Below are 24,712 nucleotides of genomic sequence, written 5' to 3'. Positions count from 1 at the left end.
ATATATTGTAGAAAAATTACATTTTTATGCATTTCACTGATTATATTGAAGAAAATCCTAGTTTCTGTAAAACGCTCGCACTTTGGACTTGACATTCTTGATTAAATTCTGCAAGTTACTTTTGTGACTTTCCTTGTGGCAGCTGTCCAGTTTTTTTTTTTCAACTCCTGCATTATTTGGGACACTGCACCTTCCTTCCGAAAGTGCCGCTTGACAATTGCCCAATACCTTTCAATTGCCCGAAGATCCGGGCAGTTCGGTGGGTTGATGTCCTTTTCCACGAATTTTACATTATTTTTTGACAACCACTGTAGAACGGAGTTGGCGTAGTGGGCTGAAGCCAATTCCGGCCAAAGGAGAGGAGGAGCCTTATGCTTTCTGTACAGTGGCAGCATTCTCTTCTTCAAACATTCTTCCTCGTACACCTTGGCGTTAATTGTGCCCTTCGCGAAAAAAATCGACGACCGCAAACCACAGGTACAAATTGCTTGCTAGACCAACACATTCTGCCCAAACTTTTCCATCGCCACCGTGGTGTCAGCGTCGTCCAGGTACACCGATTTCGTATATTATTGCGGTCCGGGCAGCGCTCGAGAGTCTTCCTTGGCGTAGGTTTCGTCGTCGATCAGGATGCATCCGTCTTTAATCTGTAGAATCCGGTTATACAGTTTTCGCGCTCTTGTTTTGGCCTGAACTTGCTGTACCAGGGACTTTTTCGGCACCTTCTGTTTCTTGTTCGTTTTCAGGGAGTTCCGAACTTTGATCCGTTGAATCATCCCGATGCTGGTGTTGAACCGCTTGGCCAAATCCCGCGTCGACGCCGATGGGTTTTTTCCTGATGTACTCAACCACTTTTAAGTCCCGGCCGGGCTGTCTGGGACCCGTTTTCCTACCGAATCGGGGCAAATCCTTCATGGAAAGGGTCTTACCGAAGTTCTCGATAATATTTTTGACACTGGTGTGGTGCACTTTCACCCGTTTTGCAATTTCGTTGTACGTGACACTACTTTCTGAGAACCAAGTGTGCAGAATTTTCTTTCGCGTTTGCGGATCAATTCGACACATCATTGAAACGATAAACTGTACCGGAACCAATCGATTGCGCAGCTGTTATTGACATGTAAACAAACATGTCACCGCAAAACACGCTGCAAAACATTAAGCCATTTCAGAGTAATAACTGTTTGAATGTTGCTAACTACTTATCGATACACTCCTTATTATGAATTACACTCAAGTTACGGGAATAGCATCTTCAGAAAATTTAATTGAAATAACTTTCTGCACAACTTTGCCAAAGTTACTTAGCCCCTATGTTGACCCTGAACAAAAAAAATAATTTTATCTCACTTTTTAATCACATAAATAAAATTTTCCATAAGATGGTGTCTATCATTATGAGCAACTTTGCTGAAGACACTGTACCTCAAAAACCACGTTTCTATGAGTTACCAATTAAGAGCGTGAAATCGCACTTTTGAACCACTGTGCACTGATTAGTTTTGAGGCACATTATTTGGTTGCTGGGGCATTATGTACAAGGCAAGTGAAAAAACTGAGAATGTGGTCGTTTTGGAAAAAGTGTTAATGTTAATCAGTTCTCATCACTAATGACGGAATCATTGAAAGTTATGTTCCTCAGCCGTACTGCAACGAAAGACTCACTTTCTCGGGGGAATATATTAATACATTGAGAATTATTTCAATGTTTTCTTAATGCATATTAAAACACTTTCCCCTAACCGTTTCGATTTCTGCGTTTTGTGTGTTCTTCTTCTTTCGGTGTGGTACATAGTGTCATTCTATATGGCGATAAGTAAACTTTGATACTCGTCGCCCTGTATCTACGGAACCGGAAAACGGATCCGGATGAAATTTCAAAGATAATATGAGCTTTAATTCCAATCAAGATTTGTGAAAATCGGTTAAAGCATCGCAGAGAAATCGAAGTGAGTTCTATTTTTGGAGGTTTTCTTCATCACTTTCGGTGCTTTCGGAACAGGAAAAGATGGAACCAGTAGTGCCGAATTGAGTTTTTATGCCCACAAACTAACAAGCTCTGCAAACTAGGTCGTCAAATAGTGAGATAACTAAGTCCCGAGCGTCTATGATGACATTTGGTCAATAGAACGGCGTCGACTGGGTACTATCGCCTTCTGCGTTAGTAGCAGAATGAGAGGGTGCAAAAAGGCTTGTAGTTTGAAGCACATCCTAAAATGCAATATTTATCATAGTATATTGCAACATGTGGTTCTGTTGCTTGTTGCATTTCTTGTTATATATTGAATTGAATTATATTACATTGTATCATATATTGTTGTTATTATTATTATAATCATTATTATTGTTATTATTATCAATATTATTATTATTACTATTATTATTATTATTATTATTATTATTATTATTATTATTATTATTATTATTATTATTATTATTATTATTATTATTATTATTATTATTATTATTATTATTATTATTATTATTATTATTATTTAAAATGAAATATTATATTTCCTGCAATACTGCGACGAAAGAAGAGCAGAACTTACACTGCGACATTAACTGTTATACATTGTATCATAGCATATTATTTCATATATTATCTTTTGCTATGTTATATTATGTTGTATGGTATTATACTATATTATATAATATAATATAATATTATATTATATTATATTATAAGTATATGTATTGTGTTATATTGTATTATGTTATAACAACCTTATGATCATAAAAGAATTGGAATTTTAATAAAAATCGCCCAACAACACAGCAATCTCTCTAATCGGTACAGAACGATTTTGCAACACGGTTTGCTTCGCCGATTCAATGTTCTCTTCAGTAACAGATGATGTTGGGCGGCCAGGGATCTCATCATGATCCAAGCTTGTACGACCACCTTTGAAGCGTTTATACCACTCGTATGCCTGTGTTTTTCCTAGACACGATTCACCAAAGGCCTTTTCTAACATTTTCAACGTTTTGGAACACTTAAATCCATTTGCAACACAAAATTTGATGCACGCACGTTGTTCTAAATTTTCATCCATTATAAAAATCGCCACACGAAAATTTTTCAACTTCTTTGTATAGACGCCAAACAAAAACTAATCGTACGATATGCGTCAAAATTTGACAGAATGTGTATAAAAATGTTGCCAACGTTGAGAGAATAAAAGTTTACCGATTGGACAAGCGCGGGAATTTTAAAATGAAAATTCTGGTTCTTTTTTGATCATAAGGTATATTGTTAGAATATATTGTGTAATGGTATATTATATCATAAATCAAATAAACATAGATTTCCCAGTGTTATACTAATGTAGTTGAGCAACCCGTGACAGCAAAAGCATCATCTGGTGGAGAATGGGTGCGTAAATGCTCCTAAAATGCATGCATAAAGTTGCCTGCGCATTTAACAAAACCACAGTAGCTAATGGAAAAAAGTACACCCGTTTCTCACTAGAGGTGCTGTTAGTGTCACCGTACAGTCGGAAATCTATGTTTATTTGATTTATGATTATATTGTGCTATATTATAATATATTATACTGTGTTATATTATTTTATATTATGTTATATCACAGAGAAAAGATATCCAACAGACAGTCATACGTGAAAAGCCTCGTGCAACGGTGATTTTTAACGGATTTTCACTTGTATGCTTTATACAGCTTTTTAAAGAAGTTTGTAATAACTTGGATGTCTGTTCTCTGTAGTTATATTGTATTATATTATATAATATTATATTATATTATATTATTATCAAGTATATATATGGGAGGGGCAGGAAGTGCAGCATTACAAGTGAATGACTGGATGATGGAGTGGATTGCCAACCTGAGTCACGCGGGGGAAGCTTTGTTTTTCTCCCTAAAGGTCTGAAATGAGTAAGACGCACCCTTCTAACAAACAAAACATCAGGCGGGTTTAAGCTGGTACAGCGAAATTCTTTATTATTTGGCCGGATGGTCTTGCTGCAAGGCGTCGGGTCCTCAAAACCCATGTTGGCCTTCTTAACAGCAATTATATGAAAGCTATCTGATAATCAAATTCGGATCTACTGTAAGTCTACCCGCATACATTGGTAATGCCTTGAACTGATGGTGGCTTCACACATACATACATGCATATATACAAACTAACAAGCTCTGCAAACTAGAAGAATTTATCAGACAGTTTAGTGGGAATTGTACCTGTTTTTGACCATCGTTCGTGAAAAAATACTAATGAAATTCGTAATTTTCCACTTATCACGCTTTAGTTCCGGAACTGGAAGTCGGATACGGATACAATGTTTTAACCTTTTTTAAGAAACTATAAAACCTTTCATTTGAATCTTAGTTTGTGAAAATCGGTTCAGCCATCTCCGAGAAAAGTGAGTGCATTTGTTACATACACACACAGACATTTGCTCAGTTCGTCGAGCTGAGTCGAATGGTATATGACATTCGGCCCTCCGGTCCTTGGTTAAAAAGTCGGTTTTCACAATGATTTCATGGCCTTTCTATATGAGAAAGGAAAAAAACGACCATAGCGTTTTGAAGAGTCTGAAAATTTGGGAGCGGGTCATATCGCCGAAAGCCATTTCGCCGAAAGTCGTTTCGCCGAATGCCATTTCGCCGAAAGTCGTTTCGCCGAATAGGTCATTTCGCCGAAAGTCGTTTCGCCGAAAGGGTCATTTCGCCGAAAGGGTCATATCTCATGCATGTTATGTCTTCTGTATAACTGATGTGGCGCAGCCACATTACCGAAGCCAAGATGGCTTGGCGGCGCAAAGCCGCCGAGCCGACGCCAGCTGAGTCGGCCGCCGACCCGCCGTCGGAAGCGGAGGCCTCTTGCATACAAACCAGTAACCGCCTCGTTTGCCCGGTCTACTCAAAGCTAGGTTTCTTTGTTTTAGTTAGCGGTAGCGAGGTCGGACAGCGCATGAACCAAAACGTTGTGGCGTAGCCGCATTAGATATTTTTTCATTTTCACTTAACAAACGGAAAATACCACCTACATTTGCCTGGTAGATACACCTATGCAATTGCTTTGATGCTTAGTAGCTAATAGTCAACAAGTTTTCTTTGGAACTACAATGGTAGGTCAACAAAAAAAGGGCGTTAACGCTATCATCTTTCGTTTGTCTTTAATTTAAATCAATTATAATTACGATTTCGAGACGTATTCAGGATTCGGCGAAATGACCCTTTCGGCGAAATGGCTTTCGGCGAAACGGCTTTCGGCGAAATGACCCTGATCCGAAAATTTCGACGAATATTTGTGAAAAACGTTTTCAAAAGTCTACAACAAAAAGATGTCTGCATATTATTTTAGAAATCTGCAGATTTCATTGCAGAAGAGCCAAAATTCGCTCACTCATTGCTTCGAGACGGTTCAAATGAATGGCTCGTGAGCACTCACTCATCACTACTGATGCTGGCCTGTGCCTGTTCGACATTCGTGTCACATGTTCAGCCCGCTATAATTTATCATTTAAAATACTATAAATTGTGGTCAATCGTTAGTAACAAACAAACAAACAAAAAATTACTAGACCTGGACTTTAAAGGAATATGAACACGTACAATCTATTGATTAAATCTCGATCAGCAGGGTAATTTTTCGTACGACCCATCAGAATCAATGTATAACCAGAAATGAGAAAGGAAAATTTTTTAACAAAATTTTGTTTCGGTATAACTTTGCATGAGACGCGTGAATTCGAAATCTAAAGTATTTTCGGTATGTTGTTTTGAAACAAAATTGCGCATTTAAACAATGAGTACAACATAAAACTATTAACTAGTTCTAAAATCACCGATAGAAGGTGCTGGACTGGTTCATCCAGTTCTCCATAATCGTAAACCAATGCCTTGATATTACATTCCTTTTGGAGAACTATTTGAGGTACTTTTTCAACAGACTTCGCACCCGACTCAATAGCGTACAGAACCATTGCATGACTGGTGTGCTACGATCCTACTGACTCTAAGAATCCTTCCAGATCGGGACTCGAACATACGACAACTGGCTCATAAGACCAGCCCCCTATGCGTTGAACCGCCAACTCATGATCGAGGTCATCAAGAATTTTCTCGAATACGAAGAAACAGCTGATTTTCGATCCAAATGTGTATCGTACGGGTATCGAACGGCGCACGAAACAAATCCATAAACAATTCAGTCGCTGAAGTGCGTAACACATTGTTCAAAAAGTTCCGGAAATGACCCAAAGATGACGTTTGTGATGTCAAACAAACCTCATTTTTCGAAAGTACCAACCTTCAGATGACATGTGGTTAATTTTCATCGTGTTTGTGGTACACACTAAAACTACCAACATATAAGTGACGTTACTTATTAATTTACGAAAAAAAGAAACAATAAATTCCTTGTATTGATAAAATATTGTTTCTTAAAAGGAGCCCAGCTAGCCCAGCGCTCAGCAATTGGTCGAGAAATGTTACTCGCAGTCGGATCCATTGAAAACTAAGATTTCTGGTATTTCATCATCCAGACGGGATAAATTAGGCAATTTTTTTTGACAACCGTGTTGGATGAACCCAAATCAAAGCTCGCGAGATTAGATGTGCTGAGATGGTTAGCACATCAACCGGATATTATTTTACGATCTTACGCGAAAATCTGAGCATGAAAATGGTCTTTTCCAAAAGGGTGCCATATTCACTCACAATAGAACAAAAGCAACAATGCATCAACGATCCAGAGAGCCGTTTGGCACTGTTTAGTCGCAATAAAAAGGAATTCTTGCGTTTTGTTGCGTTGGTATGAAACAATGGACAAAACATGGATCCAACATTTTTCTCCGAAGTCATATCCGCATTCAGACTGAGAAAGCCATCCAAAAACGCAACAGGTAGCCGGAACAATCATAGCGTCAGTTTTTAGATGGTCGAGGATAATTAACATCGACTATTTTAGAAAGGAAAGTACCATAAAAAGTGATTTTATTGAATTATTTATGCGTTTAAAGAGCGAAATCGAATAAACAGTCTCATACGAGGAAGAAACCATTATCTTTAACCAAGACAATGCACCGTGCCACAAGTCAATGAAAACAATGGCCAAATTGAACGAATTGGGCTCCGATCTGTTTCTTCATCCACCATATTCTCAATAACCCAGTCCCAGCGACTACTTGTCCTTTGCTGATCTCAAAAGGATACTCCAAAGAAAAATAATTGGCTCGAATGAGTAAGTTGTTTTCCTTCTCTACGGCAACATCGAACGAGTGTAAGTCGACGGTTGAGTACTGTTTTATTTGCATTGATGAGATACTTATGTCGTTTTTCATTGATTTCACTCGCTCGGTGCCAGTGTTTTGCCCTGACAGCCGATCAATGAAACGGTTTTGTAAAGTTTGGTTTGCACGCATGCTGCTCGGAAAAGAAAACGAGTGCAAAATAGTTGCCCGCGAATTGCCCCGAAAGTGCATTATTTTCGTGCGGTGCAAATCAATGAAACACAGTGCACCTGTTTTGATTGCCCGACTGCACGAAAAGTGCACGAATCGAGCAAAACACTCCACGAGTGTTCTCAATGAAAAACGACATTAAGCTCAACGTCTCTACTAGAAGGCGAATGTTGAGTTACTAAAAGACTTCTGCTTGCTTATGGTTTCTTACCTTACTGTTATATATCTTCACATCCTTACTCTTTCTTGAGTACTCGTATTTTATAATTTTGATTTTATTTATTATTCCGTGTAACAATAAAAATATTCTTATTGGTATAAATAATACTCTTATTACCATTGCTTTTCGCTGGAAACTTCAGGTGGGTAATTACCCAACTTTGGAATTTTCGGGTGGGTAGTACTACCCACCGTACCCACCTCTTTCACCAGCCATGTCGATCAGATGTCTAATGAATTCAACTGGATTAAGAATCCAATACTGTATTGAACCGAGAACTGATCGTGATTTCAGCAACCGAACGTATGAAATATTAAGAGAGAAAATATCCACACGGAACGACCGAAATTAGCTTTGCGCCTAATTGGTATTACTGTTTTTGAATTAGTTGATTTTAACATCAAAACTGCCAAAATAACTAATAAATTGGTTAATATTCAGAATTTAATTTGCTGAAAAAAGTTCTTGTTTTTAGCGAATATATTTAGATGGCGAAAATCCTGGACACAAACCAGCAACATTTCAATCCCACACGAAATTCTCGTTGTCAACTAATTTTGTTGTTAAAATCAAATAGTTTAACGCTGTTTGGCTGTCATCATCACTGCAAAAAGACAGCACAAAGAAAACAAGAATGCAATTGGTTTTATTGACAAGTTTATTAGTCAAAAACTCATGAGAAGTGTCAAAGCAACACAATTCGTTGAAAAACAAAACAGGATAGTCTTGTTGAAATTATTTTGATATATTTTATATATAGATTTTGAAATTTCTAACTGACCGATATGTAAAACTGCTGTAAAGTTGCTTGGTTCAAGTTTATTTGTGGAGTGATTTCAGCTATCAGTGAATTATTAAAAGATTAACTAACAATCATTTCTGTGACCAGTGCAGAAAGTACATGTTTATTGCATATTCTACGCTTGCTTTGCCATTCCGACTTCTATCTTTGAACTTTTTGTATGAGACGACATCTGAATGCTTTGGTTTCCGCTTAGTACATGCGTAAATAAACGAAAATATACTCGTTTAGTCGCTCAATAATCGTAAACCATCGTAAACAAATCAAAACTGACACTTCCCTGTACGGTCATTTGGAAAATTTACCGTGATGTTACAAGCAGCATCTACAACAATAGAGTAGGACACATGAATCAAAGAGCTACTATCCGAAATGGTAAGACATTTTCATTGGCCATTTATTACATTCAGTGCCTAACCAAAGCAGATCGTTTGTAATTACGCTTTGTGATTGTAAGTGAGAGTTTACAATGAACAAACAAAATGTTTCTTTGGAGAAGCAAATCATTTTTACAGTGCATAAGAATTCAACAAATTAGATAAAATGAGTTATAATCAGGACCGTACCCATATGTATTGTTTCTTTTGTTAAGAGGCCTTTTACAAACTTAGGAAAGCAGCTATTAGTTTATAGTGCAAAATCAATTATTCACATTATAAATAGAAATAAATTTATTAAACTCAAGAAAGTTCATGATCAAATCAACTGACAATTCCAATTAAAATAAATTAATTAATTGGACTCATTTTGGCTGTAGCTAAAATTAACAGTTCGTATTAGTTGGAATCAGTATATATTTTACTTAACTCAAGAAGGTTTATTGTTATTATTAACTATCAATTTTCATTGAAATTAACAACAATATCACTTAATTCAACAACATTTTTTACTGAAATCAACATTAATTATTTGTTAAAATCAATCATAGTTTTGCTGATTTTGTTAAAAAATATTAGTTGAATGAAAGTGGAGTGTGTCTTTGCTAAGAAATGACAGCATGTAAATGTTGCAAAATCAACTGAAAAATTAGCAAATTCAACCAACTTTTTAGCATTATTAAGGGGTTCAAAAATAACAAATCTGAATTAGCAAATATAAGAATTTTTTAGTTGTCCTAAAAAATAACTAACTAAAATCAGCAAATCAACTAATTTTTTCGCCGAAAAGCTGATTTCAGTCTTTGCGTGCAAAGACCACAAAAAGTATCGTTCACAAAAGTATCGTGTATAACAAAACCACTCGTTCCACAGTCCGACTAAACTAATATTATTTTCTCAACAATTTTTTTTTTGTTATCATTCCAGTTGCATCGGTTGAACTTTTCATCGGAATCGAACAAAAACTGTGCTAAGCCTGAAAAACAAAATACCAAACAGCTGGTGAAGAAAACCACACACTGAACGAAACTGGTAAACGATAGTTCAGTCATCATTGGCGGCCGGATCGTAACCGTTGGAGGCAACCCAGGCACCCCAGGTACCCTCTCCCCCTGCACATACGTAAACTCCCGGTCGTTCCCGACTTGTATAATGATGTTAAAGTTTTTCCACCTTACCGCGACGTGCTACTGAAGCAGCAATCGTCAGCCTTGGGACGTGACTGGAACCGGTGTTGCTGGGAAAGTTTTCGGTAGTTCAGTCCCCCTTTCGGACTAAACTGCCCCGTAAACGAAGGGTAACTCTAATAGGTGTGCAATTAATGTCGAACACTTGATTGCCGCGCTTTTTTTCCGTCGCAGATCAAAGCAGGCTAATTAGATCTGGCTACTGTGTTTGTTGCCATCATCACCATCACCATCACCACCACCACCACCACCAACGGTGCGTTTGTCCTGACGGTTGGACAGTGAGGAATTAGTGGTGACCCACACTCACACACACATACGCACGCGGTCGTTTGTGTCGGACGTTTGTGGGTAAGCCGATTCGGTCAGTTTGCGGAAAGGACGTGAAATTAAATTCGGTTTCAAGTTACCAGAAAAAAAAGTGCTCGTAGAATTTCCATCCGTTTTTTTTTTGTTGCGATTGTGTATTCGGTATTCGGAAGCATACGGTTCGCGGTAGGCCCGACGCGACGGTCGGAGTAAGAAGGTGGTAACCAGTGTCAATCAGAGTAATCGTAAAACCGCGAAACACCTGCCGACCGCAGAATTTTCTGACTGGGGCAGAGAGAAAAAAATTGAATAAAATTAAACCAGGACCCCACAATAATGGAAATACCGACGATAATGGATGGGATGCTGAAAACGACGCTGGTCCTGCATGAGGACCGGTCCTCGAGGAACAGTAATAGTAGCTCAGGTGAGTGAATTTCCATTTGGTTTTTTTTTTCATCCCTCCCATTTCAGCACCAGATGGAAGTATTATTCCGGGTTTGACATTCCGGAATGATGGGTCTTTAATTTGTTGTGATACCGGGACAAACTTTATTCTACTGTCAATCAAAGTTTTGCTATTGATGTGTCGCACCGACACGTCAAGACTATTTAAGCAACGAGCGAAATTTCCATTTCAAATTACTTTGTTGGCATGATCTGAAACCGATTTGATTGGTAATTGAGTATCGTTGCCACGCAACCCTCGTTCTGTGGGTTAACAACGGGAAACTTTTGCTTTGCTAGGCGAGTTACGTTTTTTTTTTTATTCCGTTACCATTCAACAACGAAACATGATTGAAAAACAACACACGACTCTGTCGATTCGGAAAAAGAAAAAAACATGGGAGCTTTCGACTTTTCGGTACAAAAAAAAACTCGAAAAGCAATAGCGAACCTTTCCGCATATGGTTTTCCACACCATTCTCGCCCTCTTCGGCGCTCACCGCCACCAGCCAGCCGCTCGAATCCGGGAACTAGACAGCGACAGATCAAAAAACTTTACATTTATCCATACCATCTTTATGACGTTGTTTGCCCTGTGATTTCGTTGACTTTTCCTGCCGGTGGAAAATGGAAAAACTTTTTCCCTACTTCCACTCCGCAGGATATGATGGCATATGTCGGTGAAAGATTGGGAAGGAAGAAAAGTTTTTTTTTTCTCTGGCTGGGCCTGCCACGGCTTCTAACCGCATTGGTATTCAAAATAAGAAACAAGTTATGCTTTTAAATTCCGAGGATTTTCCACGCCACGCCACGCCACACCAACGGCCCTTTTAGCCATCATCGTTTGAATTTGCTATAGAAATCCGAGGTAGGGCTCAAATTGAAAATAAATATGTATTTTGGGGAAGTGAGTTGAATCCAAGGAGTAAAGTTCGGAATGCGAAATAGTTTTTCCAAGCCCCCGAAGTGGCTTCCCGGGAAATGAAGATTGGCGCAAAGTTTCGATTTGCGGTGCATATTTTAAGGTACACGCTACCCCCGGAAAAGACAAATTTATAAAGTTATTCTTGTTTGAAGCTCCCGCCCGAACGCTGGCAACGGTGGAACTCAATTACAATCAAGACTCGTGTATAGCTTCGGGCTAAAGGGAAACTCGCTATTCGTCTTATTCTCGACTGACGGGCGGTTCAATTACGCGAAGACTGCCCGGAGACGTCATGCACCTGACAAGGTAATCAAATTATCTGGCTGCGTGATTCACCTTCTCCGATGCTCCGACGGTGGTGGTGGAGGTGGTGACTCTGAAATCGACACGTGGCTTGCCAACTGCAGCTTGCCGATATGAGTCGTGGTTTATCGGAGATTCATCTTCCCGTTGATGATGGCCATGCCACATCTGGGGCTCTGTGGAGTTGGATCTTCCAATTCACTGAGCCTGTATTTGAACAGGTACAGCGTTGTTCGCTTGACATAGATTGAAATAATATTGACTTCGCAAATTCGCTGTTGAAAATAATATGGAACGGTCACGAATGTTACTGTTCAATTTCAACAAATAATTAACATTTTTCATTCGATTTGATTTGTTTTCCAATTAGTTACAAGTGCTCGTCGTCATTGTGGCGAAAGATATTGCATCAAAATCGATTTCATCGATGGTCAAATCCGGCGAAAACCGAAATGAGACTAAGTGTCAGTCAGTTTTACTATACGGTGCCGGGTATCAATTGATACCTATAAAACTAGCCGTGTAACCTTTATCTGTCGGAATTTTAAGCGCTTATAATTTAATAATTTGTTGATGAATTTATGTAATTTAACTGCCAATCGATTCGGAAATATTTAACTTAAACGCCTGTTGCAACGTCGCACGGAGAACCCTTCGATCATAAAATTGCGATATCGCAATTTTTGATTTTTGCGATAATTGATTTAGCTAATTTCTTTTTGATTCAACCAAAATGGTTTTTGATTTGCATATATTCAAGTAGCTGAAAAATATGTTGTTTTGAATGCTGTCAAATGCCGGAGACAGTTGAAAGCAAAACAATAATCGCAATGCAAAATCAACAACTTTTTTAGTTGAAATCGCTTCAAAATGTCAATGAAAACAACATCGATGGTTAAAGCGTTTGGTGCAATTGTGTTCATTTGATTTAAGAAATTTATGATAACAAGTGTTTATCTAACAGCGGTGTTGTGATCAAGTTAACCTCGTTTGAGATGAAAAAGATTTGGTGACAAATTAGAAAATGTTAATGAATGATCATCTCGTAATCTTTCAGGTATGCGCAAAAATTTTATGCTTCAAATTCGATCATTATTTACTTCCAGCAGACTGTTTTATTTCCAACTGTTTGTTACCGATGGTGATGTTCATGCATTAGCAATAAAACGCTTTTTGACATGAATTTAATTTATAAAAGTAACAGGAGCGAAGGGTTTCAAACGCACAGAACGCGCTGCGATCGAATGGCGCGTTTGAATTGCCGTCGCAAAATTCCAATTCCCAGCGGTTGATGCACCCAAGCTCATATAAATTGACTAAAATTATCAGTGCATAACTTCAGTTAAACCGTTTGAAGGCATCATTTTAGGTAAATTTAATTATTTCGCTAATTTACTCGCCCCTCCGGGCACTTTTGCTGATTAAAAACGTTTTTCTACATCAATCATTTCCGATCGAATCAGAAGTATTTTTTTAGAATTTAGATCTTTACTAATCTCAAATCAAACAAACAAATAAAACCGATTTATTTTTCAACTAACAGAATTTTGTTTCAATAACAACACCAGTTATTTCAACTAAAATATTTGTTGAAATTGAAAGGTATGTGTCCTCACTAATTGACAGCATTTTTTTTCAAACAGTTGAATTAGTTGTTTCATCCATCGTTTCTACTAATCGAAAAACAAAAATGACAGTTTAGTTAAAACAACAATCGATTAGTTGTACCAAATTTTAACCAATCGAATTCAGAAAATCAACTAATATTCTGGTTGAAATGGGATCGCGGGTGGTTCCGTGCGTTTAGGAATTTCAATAGTACTTCGCTGAAAAATTCGTTTGAATTAACCTATGCTTTCACGAGCCAATCACGGCACGTCATCATGATGTCATCCTCTTGATTCCTCTAGCACCGTCAACGGTTTTTGTCGTTGCTTCACGACTCCCATGTCATTCAGTAGCAGTTCTGCTTCGGACGGTGTAGAAAGGCTTCGCGTCATGCACATGAAAAAATATCGCATCATGATGCACAGTACGAACATTCGCACAAAACAGAATTTATAAACTTAGGCCCTGTGACATTTTTTGACGTGAATACGTCTCACTTCAATATGGAAAATCACTCTGTAGTTCTTCTGAACTTCTGAAACTGCGACACTTGGAATGGAATATCTCTATTTGTACATTAACACTCCTAATACCAAGCCTCAAAAAAAAAGTTGCAACGGTAACTTTGAGCTGTCATAGCTCAGCTGTTTTCCAACGGATCTCAATAAATTTCACACCCTCGAATTTTGTACAGTTCGCAGATTATTTTAAGTATGTCATTATTGACAATCGGTTAGTAAAAATCAATGAAAATGTGATTTTTCCCGTTCCAAGTTTTTTTTTTTCACGCACAAAATATGTCCGATCTGCATTTATGCGGCAACAGCATTGTGAATAGAATTTTGAGAACTTAAACTTTCTCGCGTCATAACTTTGTTGTTAGTCAACCGATCTTCGAAATATGTTCACCATTCAAATGGTACTAGTTTCAGAAATAAAATGCACTAAAACATACGTAAAATAGAGTTGTCTACCTAAAGTTATTGGGAAAACTGTAAACAGAAGACCACAAAAAAGATGGGATTTTTTACAATGATCGTAAATATCTCTGAATTCAAAGCGATTACCTATATGTTTTTATACATTATTCGATTGCTAGTCAACCCAGCTACAATTTATGCTAAGCTGATGTTTTTGCACCATAAAAAACAACCTGAAAATTGTAACTATTCTACTGTGTATCCCGGAAAAGCTCAATAACAAGAGACCCCTCGAGCTGGGTCTCAGGGTCGGCTTACTACTGGGTACTCGGAGGGGCTTCGCGAACAACTAACAGATCGGCTGAAAAGTTCGTATCGTTTCTATGAGAGGGCGACACTAGAATTAAATCCATACCATTTTCAGTTAGTACCAACCTTCAAAAGATACCTGTATAAATTTGACAGCTGTCTGATTATTAGTTTGTGAGATATTGCATTTTGAGTGAAGCTACTTTTGTTATTGTGAAAAAAATGGAAAAAAAGGAATTTCGTGTGTTGATGAAACACTATTTTTTGATGAAAAAAAGTGCCGCCGATACCAAAAAATGGCTTGATGAGTGTTATCCAGACTCTGGACCGAGCGAAGCAACAATTCGTAAGTGGTTTGCAAAATTTCGTACTGGTCATATGAGCACCGAAGACGATGAACGCAGTGGACGTCCAAAAGAGGCTGTTACCGATGAACACGTGAAAAAAATCCATAAAATGATTTTCAATGACCGTAAAGTGAAGTTGATCGAGATAGCTGACACCCTAAAGATATCAAAGGAACGTGTTGGATATATTATTCGCGAATATTTGGATATGAGAAAGCTTTGTGCAAAATGGGTGCCGCGTGAGCTCACAATCGATCAAAAATAACAACGAAAAACCATGCTGAAATTGAACGAATTGGGCTTCGAATTGCACCCTCATCCAACGTTTTCTCCAGATTTGGCCCCCAGTGACTTTTTCCTGTTCTCAGACCTCAAGAGAATGCTCGCTGGTAAAAAATTTAGTAGCAATGAAGAGGTATTCGCTGAAACTGAGGCTTTCTGAGACCAAGGACAAATCATTTCTATTAAATAGACAAATAGTTTCTATTAAACGATACCAACTTTTCAGCCGAACTGTTATTGTAGGGTACTGTCACCTGTCTGAATATGGGTTGTGAATTAAAGATGAAATGTATTTGGACTAACAAAACGGATTTATTGGATTTACTTTATTTTATTTATTTTTTTCAATCTGTAAGTGTGAGTGTATGTGAGTGCTGTGGGGTTTTCCTGGTACGTACCAATGCTGTTGTTAGGTGAATTGGGATGGTCCGGCGAGCGCTCGCGTGGCTGCTACAGACGGTGCGGTTGTACGGGAACTATGGCTGGCGTAGAATTCCGGTTGGTCGAAATTGGTGTGTTCTAGGTTGAAAGTTACGGTTAGTACTGGCGTCTTCCCTCTTTGACGGAAATCGACAGGCCCAGGACGATACCGGAATGACCGTGCCGAGAGGGGTATGTTCTCCTTTGCAGTTATGGCCCAAGGCCAGAGAACAATCGCTGGTCTTTGACGGGTTAGACGTAGTGAGCATCCAGGGCTCACTAGGTCGAATCGTGTGCTACCTTGGGAAGATTTTCCTTCAGTCCAAGGCGATCAATAAATATACCAAAAGGTCCTGTGAGGGTATATGCAAGGATGGCTTTTATCGTATCAATGAACGTTCGCTGGCAACTCTTCAACGATTGAATCAGTGCCATCAAAAAGAGTTGAAAATCATCGCAACAACAAAAACCCGGCATGGGTCATTTAACATAGAATCGACACCAGTGCGAGAGCGAATTTCTCTCGATGATATTTCTGAGAATCAAAGGTTGGCACGCCGCTGTGGGGATCTTCTCTGAAGCAACAAACGGTCGCTTATTCTCGTTTCGCGATCCGATTCTATACAGGCAGTTGATAATTGCGATAGAATCATTTTACTATTGCCGCTTATTCTAACGATTTGCATATAATCTTTGTATAAGTTGTGTCTATGAAAATGTATGTGAAAGCTCCACACAAGGGTTTTGAAATATTGCAACCTAGTATGAGAATCATCAAGTCGAATCATCGATTCGATTTTCTGCGATAATTGTCAACTTGCGATTCTCTCTTGGTAAATTCCACACAGCGGCGATCATTATCAGACTGCAATTTTTTTTAAGGGCCGAGAAATACTCAGAGTATGAAGTGGAGCGAAGGAATGTAGAAAAATTCTCTCGTGGTTCATGCATTGAGAGACTCGAGTTCTTGTAGCATCTTCTACCGGATTGAAAATGTTGTATACTATATAGATAGCAATATAGCAGCTTCTGTGAAATTTTCGGCAATCACCAACACTGGGTATATGTAATACGGGTATTAGTTTTACCCGGACTGGCACAATTGGCTTCTGTTCAGTTTACGTAAGCTCTATACAATTACCTGAACGAATTATTATCACACCTCACAATTTATATAAAATACCACAATCTTCAAACTTTTCACTGCTCTACTGAACCTCAGCACACGAACGCCAGATTAATTCTGAACCTTTGCTCTGGGTTCGATTGCTCTTCTCCTTCCTATTCACTGAAATTTGGCGGTTGTTTTTACCTCCTTCCAGGCGCGAACAATTAGTGTGCCGCGCAATCGTACTTCATCAGCCGTAGAACAGCTTTCCGCCACCTTACATTTTCTGTTATACGCTTCGGTGTTCATTTGTACCCACTGTGTTGTTTTAGTGTTTTGACAATTGTGTGTTTTTATTCATTTAACCCTACTAATCCTAGTTTTACAATTAACATATAATCTAACAATTTTTAATCATTTTAATTTGACTAACCCTACTAACAATAAACCCTTCTATTAACATTTAGAAACGTGACAGTACAAATAACATTTAAACATATACTAAAAATAATCAGAGGACTTTGTAACAAACGGTTACAAAATATACTGTGTAAATGTAAATATTGACAAATATTACAAAAAAAATATTTTCAACTCATAAATCAAAAATAAAAGCGATGACTTGTACATTTTTTGCTCTAAATTGTTAGAATCATTATAATAAAGATTGTTTTGATGAATAAAATTATATATTCTCTCGAAACATAAAAAAAAATTGTAGAAAAACATTCAATTTCTATCAGCGGAAATATATTGCCTAAAAACTTCAAGTCAGAACAGTTACGTTATTGAATAATATAATTTATATTTTTTTATATTTGGAAATCAATTTATTTACAATTTACTCCCTGGACTTTTGATGATGAGCTACAAGGGCGCGTACCCCCGCTTGGCGGATGGGGATGGGTGTCAATTTACACTTCGCGTATTGACAAAGTCGGATCATACCGGACCATATCGATCGTTCGCTTATAAATGTAAAAGATGAAAATTATTATGTTGTCTGGATTTGAAATTGACAATAGGTCATTAGGTGGTTTCGAGCATTCTTATGCCTGGAATTGGTCACCAATTTGAATTATTTTGATCCAGTTGGGATGAATAATTATATATCATATTCGTCCTGAACTTGGTGAATTTAATTCTAAAAGGAGGACTATTGTTATCAGGAATAGGAGTAAATTGACATCTTATGAACCGTTAAGGAACTCTCAAACCTTTCCGATCCGGTTCGGTATCGGTAATGTTTACAAATTTCAATGACGGCGAAACTGATTAATCAGGTGTGAATACACTCTCAAATCGGGAAAGGTTTGAATGTACTTAGATTTCTCCAACTTGGACACAGATGTCACCTCCTAACTAAGAGTGTGAGATGTGTGTTTCTGGAAGAGAACGGTTCACGTGGACCATTTCATCCAATCACACCTAGTATTTCATCACGAAATACATGTAGTTCTTGTTTCCTGGATACGTGCTCAACACTAGAAGGCCCAAAACTTAGTTTAGACCTAAATTGCTCAAAAGCAGTCAAAATGATTGAAAGAGAGAAAGTCAATAATATAAACTGTAACAGAATAAATAAAAGCTAGCGCAGTGTGTCTAAGTGCATATATCGTTAAATAAAGAATCAAAAAAGTTCACAGAATTTCAAGCAATCCTTCCATTGTTTACATATTGTGACTTTCCTGGGCAATCTAGTGTTAAATGCGCATCCTTACATTATATAATTTAACAAGCTTACTAACACCTGATTTTATTTCATTTTTATCACGAGAAACTATCAAAATAAAAGATTATAGACAAAAACGATATTGAGCGGAAAAATCCTAGGGTGCCACAGGAATATTAAAAGGAAATTGAAAACAAATCAAGAGCCTCAGTAAAACGACGAAAAATAGGTATTTTCATGTAATAACTCATTTGATGACATATTAACTTTTGGTAAGTCACAATATTTCTATTTTTATTATTACTTTTATTATTATCATTATTATCATTATTATTATTGTTGTTTTTATTGTATTATTATAAATATTATTGTTATTATTATTGTTGTAGTAATTATTATTATTTCTTTATTCTTGATAAATTATCAGCTTGAGATATTAACAGGTTTCTCCGGCATAGTCAAAAAAGCGATGCAATGGGAAAAAGGAAATGTAACGTAACTTCGACAAAGATAGAAACAATCAGAGCAGATTAGAATGGATAGTGTTAGTAGACCAAACATATCTACATCTATTTAGGAACTTTAAAGAAATAATCGTTTGTACCGCTTCAGACATAAAAGACTATAAAGGAAAGCAGGGACAAGACCGAAGCGGATACAAAGCGAAATTTTCCAAAGTCTCATCGACGAGGACATTTAGGACACAGAAGCAGTTGGTAGGATGACAAAATACTAATACGATACAGACGCACGACTCAATGATTGACTGGTTACAGGGTGAAGAACACACTTCCTGCCCAAGTGACAAACTCTCTGGTGAACTTGCAATAGAAGATATTCGTATCTTTCGTTGCAAATTGATAACCGTAAAGGAATAATTTTTTTTTGCATAAATATCTGTTTATTAATCTTATTTTTGTGTATTACATCAACATTTTACAGTACAAGTGTATTGACCCTTTGGCCTTTCATCTTTGTTGTTCATACGATTCGTTATTAATAATAGGTGGTTTAGTTACTCTTGTTTTACATACTAATTTTCAATCATACTATTTATTTATTTAAAGGAATCTGTCGCTTGGGTTACATGCTGGAGGGAGCCTTTCAATGATAGGCCGGTTTCCTTCTTCGTTACTAGTGTTCATTTGGGCACCATAGCCTAGTTCGTCCGGTATGGAAAGTGCGGATCGTTGTAACCACCCCCTCGGCCAGAGTAGCCCATAACGGGAAAAAAATAATTCATTTACAATTTACTCAAAAATGGAGGCTTCGATTTTTTTTCGATTTTTGTGCTGTACTAAAGAATGAACACATAGATCCAAATAATTTTTATGTACATATAAAACAAACTCAATTGATATCTACTACAATTTTGAACTTGTCCAACATTTCCGTAGAATCTAAAAAAACGGTACAGGATCGGAAATTTTAAAATTTCTTTTATGCCTTCAACGTTTCAGTATACACTCTAACCTCAATTTACGCGCAAAGTCGTGGGTGCGTTAATTAAATTTCGCGTAAATTGAGATTTTATTGTATCAAAATATGTTCTCATACTTCTATCGTTTGCAATCAATAGAAACTATAATTCTTAGAGACTCATAATTTGAATTTCACCAATAGATTTTTAGGTTTTAGATAAAACGGAAATTCTTATTTTTTGCGATGGCTTTGTACAATAAGAAAGTAGAACTTGAACTGAGTATTTTTCATACTAACCCATCGCAACAGAAATCAACTACTATTTAAGAAAAAACATTGTTTGATTTTGTTTCAAAAAGATCTCAAGAAATTAAGTGAAATTTCATAAAAGTTTCCTATGATGCCTGAGAGTTTTCGTCAACGAAAAAAAATCTAAATTGATTGGTTCATGTTTTAGGAACAAATGTAACAGTTTTGGTGGTGTACTATTCTGCTGTTTATTTCGCATAATCAGAAAGCAGTAAGATTCCCATGGCTTCGAGTCATTGGCTCTAGCCCTTGTTGTAAACATTGCTTGATTTATATTTCGCTTTTCATCAAAGCAGTTGTGATGAAGCTGAAACGTGATCCACACGTAGCATTTACTACCGAAATTCAAGCATGCTACGTTTTATTCATACGGCCCATTCGTTCATGTCAAAACATGCTACAAACTGTAGTATTTACTACAAGTTTTCGGTAGGTAACTCTAGAGGTTGCTGCTCGTGTGTTTGCTGATAAAGTGAAGTACAGAAATTAAAAAAGTGGCATTTTTACAGATGTAAGTACGTTTCTTGCTTTGTGCATGCTTATGCCAGCTTTTCCGGCTCTGTGTCGATACGGTATGCAGTGAATGCTTAAATTCGGAACTAGCATTAACTACATGTTCGAACTTGTTTTTTATTCATACCAAACCCCGTTATACTCTGTGGACTTTGTTTTTGAGAAGATATTACACACAAAAGACTTTACTATATTTTATTCATACGGCCCAATATCTTTATTATCATTTTTTCTACTTGAATCGAGATCTCGGATCTTGCTTGCAACGTTTCACGTAGATTTCGGTGTCCTCGATTACACAGAATGAATTCTTCCGCGGAAATGCCGTTAAGTCGCCATTTTGTTTTTAAATTTTTTAAACTGATCATTTTTTTGTATATAAATATACATATTAAAAAGTGCTTTATACAAAATTCGGATCATTCCATTTTTTTAATCCCAAAATAATTCTCTAAAAAAGTCCTTCTCTTTTTTTTCTACAGTGGTGTAACCCCTTAAACTGTATATGATTCTGATATGAAATTATGCAACATTGGTTGTAATATTACTCGGAACGATGCATAATTTCCTATCAGAATTGTCTAAGTATTCAGCCAAGCTGATTTAATCTACTCAAAACATTGTTTCGATGTGATAACGTGTAATTTATCCGCAATATTTATTGAAAACAGAAAATTATTACATTTGATGTACAGTATATCTACATTGAGATTGTTACAATTCTTTTATTGGTGTATGGAAACACCTTTCTGTACATCATAAAATATAACATCACAGTCTACCATTTTATTGTATTTTGAAATGATTGCTGCACAAGTATCAATTGATATTTACAGGTATCGATACTTTATTGCCTTTTGTTACCTTGTATCTATACCTAAAATTTCGGTATCCTGATACCCTAGGTATCGATACTTTGCCTTTCGAGTACCATCCCTAGTGGCTGATTTTGCGTGGAATACCCCATAAATAGTTGCTTTCGGTATGATTTAGGCGAATTTTGTTCTTAAGCCGCCATTAAGATTGTCGTTCCGCACTTTTCAGTATTATCTTTGACAGTTAATTTCTGTTGGTTGTGGAAACAGTCATAACGTTTTTTGTTTAGACATGAACGGACAATTTTTTCCACCATGCATCGAAAAATCCCTCGAATAATGTTGCATACCTTAAATCATTTAACTGCATGGTGGATCCGTAGGATAGGTGCTGGAGCTACAATTCAGTAGTCATGTATTCAAATATAGTCTTAATTAGATTCTTAGTTTGAATATGACCGTTGCCATAGCCATGCAATTGTATTCTACACAACGATTCGACTGCAAAGGCGAAAGATTCAGTTCCACAAATAAATGCAGTGTTCTAGATTGTAAATGGTTCATTCAATTAAATTTTAAATCAGCATATACAATGGCATCTCATTAATTGTGGCATATTTTATTATTAACGCCGGATAACGGCTTCCGCTTCAATTGTTATCGAAAATCGAAAAAACACCAGTTAATTTATCTCTGTTGCAACGAAAAGCCCGAAAATATCATTTTTTCCCGTTGAGACATAGAAATGAGAAAAACAGAAAAAATTTCATCGATTTTATCTGATCCTGAACCTCATTATGGTAACCGATAATTCGTGCATTTTACAACGTTCCACTTTCCCTGCACATAACGAATGCAATTCATGAACTCTGCACCAAGAACGACTTGCACCCTCTGTCAGCTAAGGACGCAAAAATCCTCTTAGCGGTTCACCCTTCGAGCCAGACTCAATCAGATTAATTTAATTCAGAGTAGTAGTTTACGACTGACTAGAATCGAATTTTAACTCCGAGGTGAATCAGCTTGCAATAAGATGCGGGTTTCACTTTTTTTTTCTCAGTGTGGGGAAAATTTTAACTTTCAAATGTTGGTTATCAAAAGAGCAGGCCGTGCTTGAGCGTGCTATCGTGAAAGTTTTTCTTGTGACGTTTTTATCTTCTTGTTTCTCTGAAACAACAGAATTCTGCCTGAAGGAATGAGAAATACATTACAATGCATCCGTACTTCTCTTGTTCGTTCAAATCCGATAACACATCCCAAAAGAGTTGCTCATTTTCTTGTGTAAAGATACAAAACAATTCACAATAGAGTTATTTTTTGTTACATACACACTTGTCGAGTTTTAATCAGTTTTACAGAATTTGCTATAGTTGATTTTGGATTTTTCACAATGCATCACTTTTCTATTGAAGTTTCATTCACTTTACTTACTATCTTCAACCATTACAATGCATTTTCCTTTAGCAAACAATCCGTTGAGAACGGAATGAGGAAAACTTATCTGTGTTCCATGCCGTTTACCTAACAATAAATGTGCACCAACCAGACACAGAACAAATTTTATCGGTTGGTCATAAATCTGAGACCAACCCATTTTAATTGGTTTGGTTGCCACTTGGGAGGAAATAAATTTACTGCGGTATGCCGTGTGAAAATTGCTGCACATGAAAAAGAAATATTATATAGGAGCACCAGATTGTGGTATTCCTGTTTCCCCAGGCTTTCACAGGAGTTGCTCACTGGACCTCAGGAAAAATCTGGACTCACTTTACTTGTAGGACAGTCCAGGATTACAAGGAAAGTGGAGACTTCTGAACGAATCGACAGAATCCGAAACACAACAGATGTTTTGTCGAAGGTCTACACGCAGATAAATTGGCTGTGAATTCTACACAGTTCGAAAAAATCTTGTGATTTTACATCTTATAAGATGCACATCAATGGAGCGTCGTATTTCATACAAATTTATATTCCAGAATATGTAAAATTGTGTGCTTTGAAAATAACATGTCTTGAATTCGAATGAAATAAAAAACAAAAGATCGATAGCAGCAGCGCGACTTGAACCGATCACAAGCACATCGGTTACTCAACTGAACCGTAGAGCTCATATCTGTTCATTGAATAATTGATAAATATAAATTCATACAGCGGCACTTGGTAGCCGAGTGCAAATTACGCTCGGAGCATGTAAAATTCTGGGCAAATAAATGAAAATGACGAGAAATAAATGTCACTTTCAGCTATGTTTCCAAATTATGAGAACGATATCCATGTCTAGTCAACGCAATATGCGGAACAGTAGTTTCAAAAATGTGTTTTCTTCTTCATAGCCAAACGTCACAGATTTCTAATATATCGATCAAAGAATGAGAATTAAAATTCTACTGATTCGTCTTGTTATAGAGGAACGAGTTACGGTGGCATTGATACTCTTTTTTTTGCAATGCGGTCATTTAGATTTATTGTCTTCGATTAGAGTTAATAATTATCGCACAGACTTATTAATATCTTAACATAACAATATAAATGTGTCTTTGTTTATAGTAAAATCAACCAGATGATAAACTCTATTGAATTGATGGCATTAAACATCCATTGGATTATTTTGTGATTTTCGAACTTTCGCAGATTTCCGAAGTTACGCGGATTTTCAAAGTTTTGCGGATTTCCGATGTTATGCGGTTTTTTACGCGGATGTAATGCAGTTTATTTTCGTGGATTTCCAAAGAAGCGCAACATTTTCTTCGCGGTTTTTGGAAATTACGCTGTTCCCACGCAGAATTTCGAAGTTACGCATTTTTTATGTGAATTTTTGAAGTTACGCGGATTTCCGGATATACGCGTTTTGATATACGGATTTCTGAAGTTGCACAGCGCAGATTTTTATGTGGATTTCCGAAGTTACATAGTTTTTTTTACGCGTAAGTTCTGCAGTTTATTTTAGAAGTTACGCTATATTTTAAGGCGGATTTCTGAAATTACGTGG

General features: G+C 37.0%; 1 protein-coding gene across 2 annotated transcripts in view; it reads left to right on the top strand.

The window, feature by feature from the left end:
• Positions 1-24,712, top strand: part of LOC131428532 (RNA-binding protein asd-2) — a 361,605-nt gene that overhangs the window by 105,034 nt on the left and 231,859 nt on the right. The window contains exons 2-3 of one of the 2 annotated variants that reach the window (XM_058592533.1): positions 9,755-10,124; positions 10,189-10,750. In XM_058592533.1, coding sequence (XP_058448516.1) covers positions 10,660-10,750 — 91 coding nt within the window. In that variant the 5' untranslated portion in view covers positions 9,755-10,124; positions 10,189-10,659. Of the gene's footprint in view, positions 1-9,754; positions 10,751-24,712 lie in introns of both variants that reach the window. The other variant, XM_058592534.1, reaches the window with a different exon arrangement.

The sequence above is a fragment of the Malaya genurostris genome, chromosome 2 (genome assembly GCF_030247185.1).
Source record: "Malaya genurostris strain Urasoe2022 chromosome 2, Malgen_1.1, whole genome shotgun sequence".
Classification (NCBI taxonomy): Eukaryota; Metazoa; Arthropoda; class Insecta; order Diptera; family Culicidae; genus Malaya; species Malaya genurostris.
The sequence above is the reverse complement of the archived record's forward strand: the minus strand, read 5'-3'. Positions and strand labels throughout refer to the sequence as shown.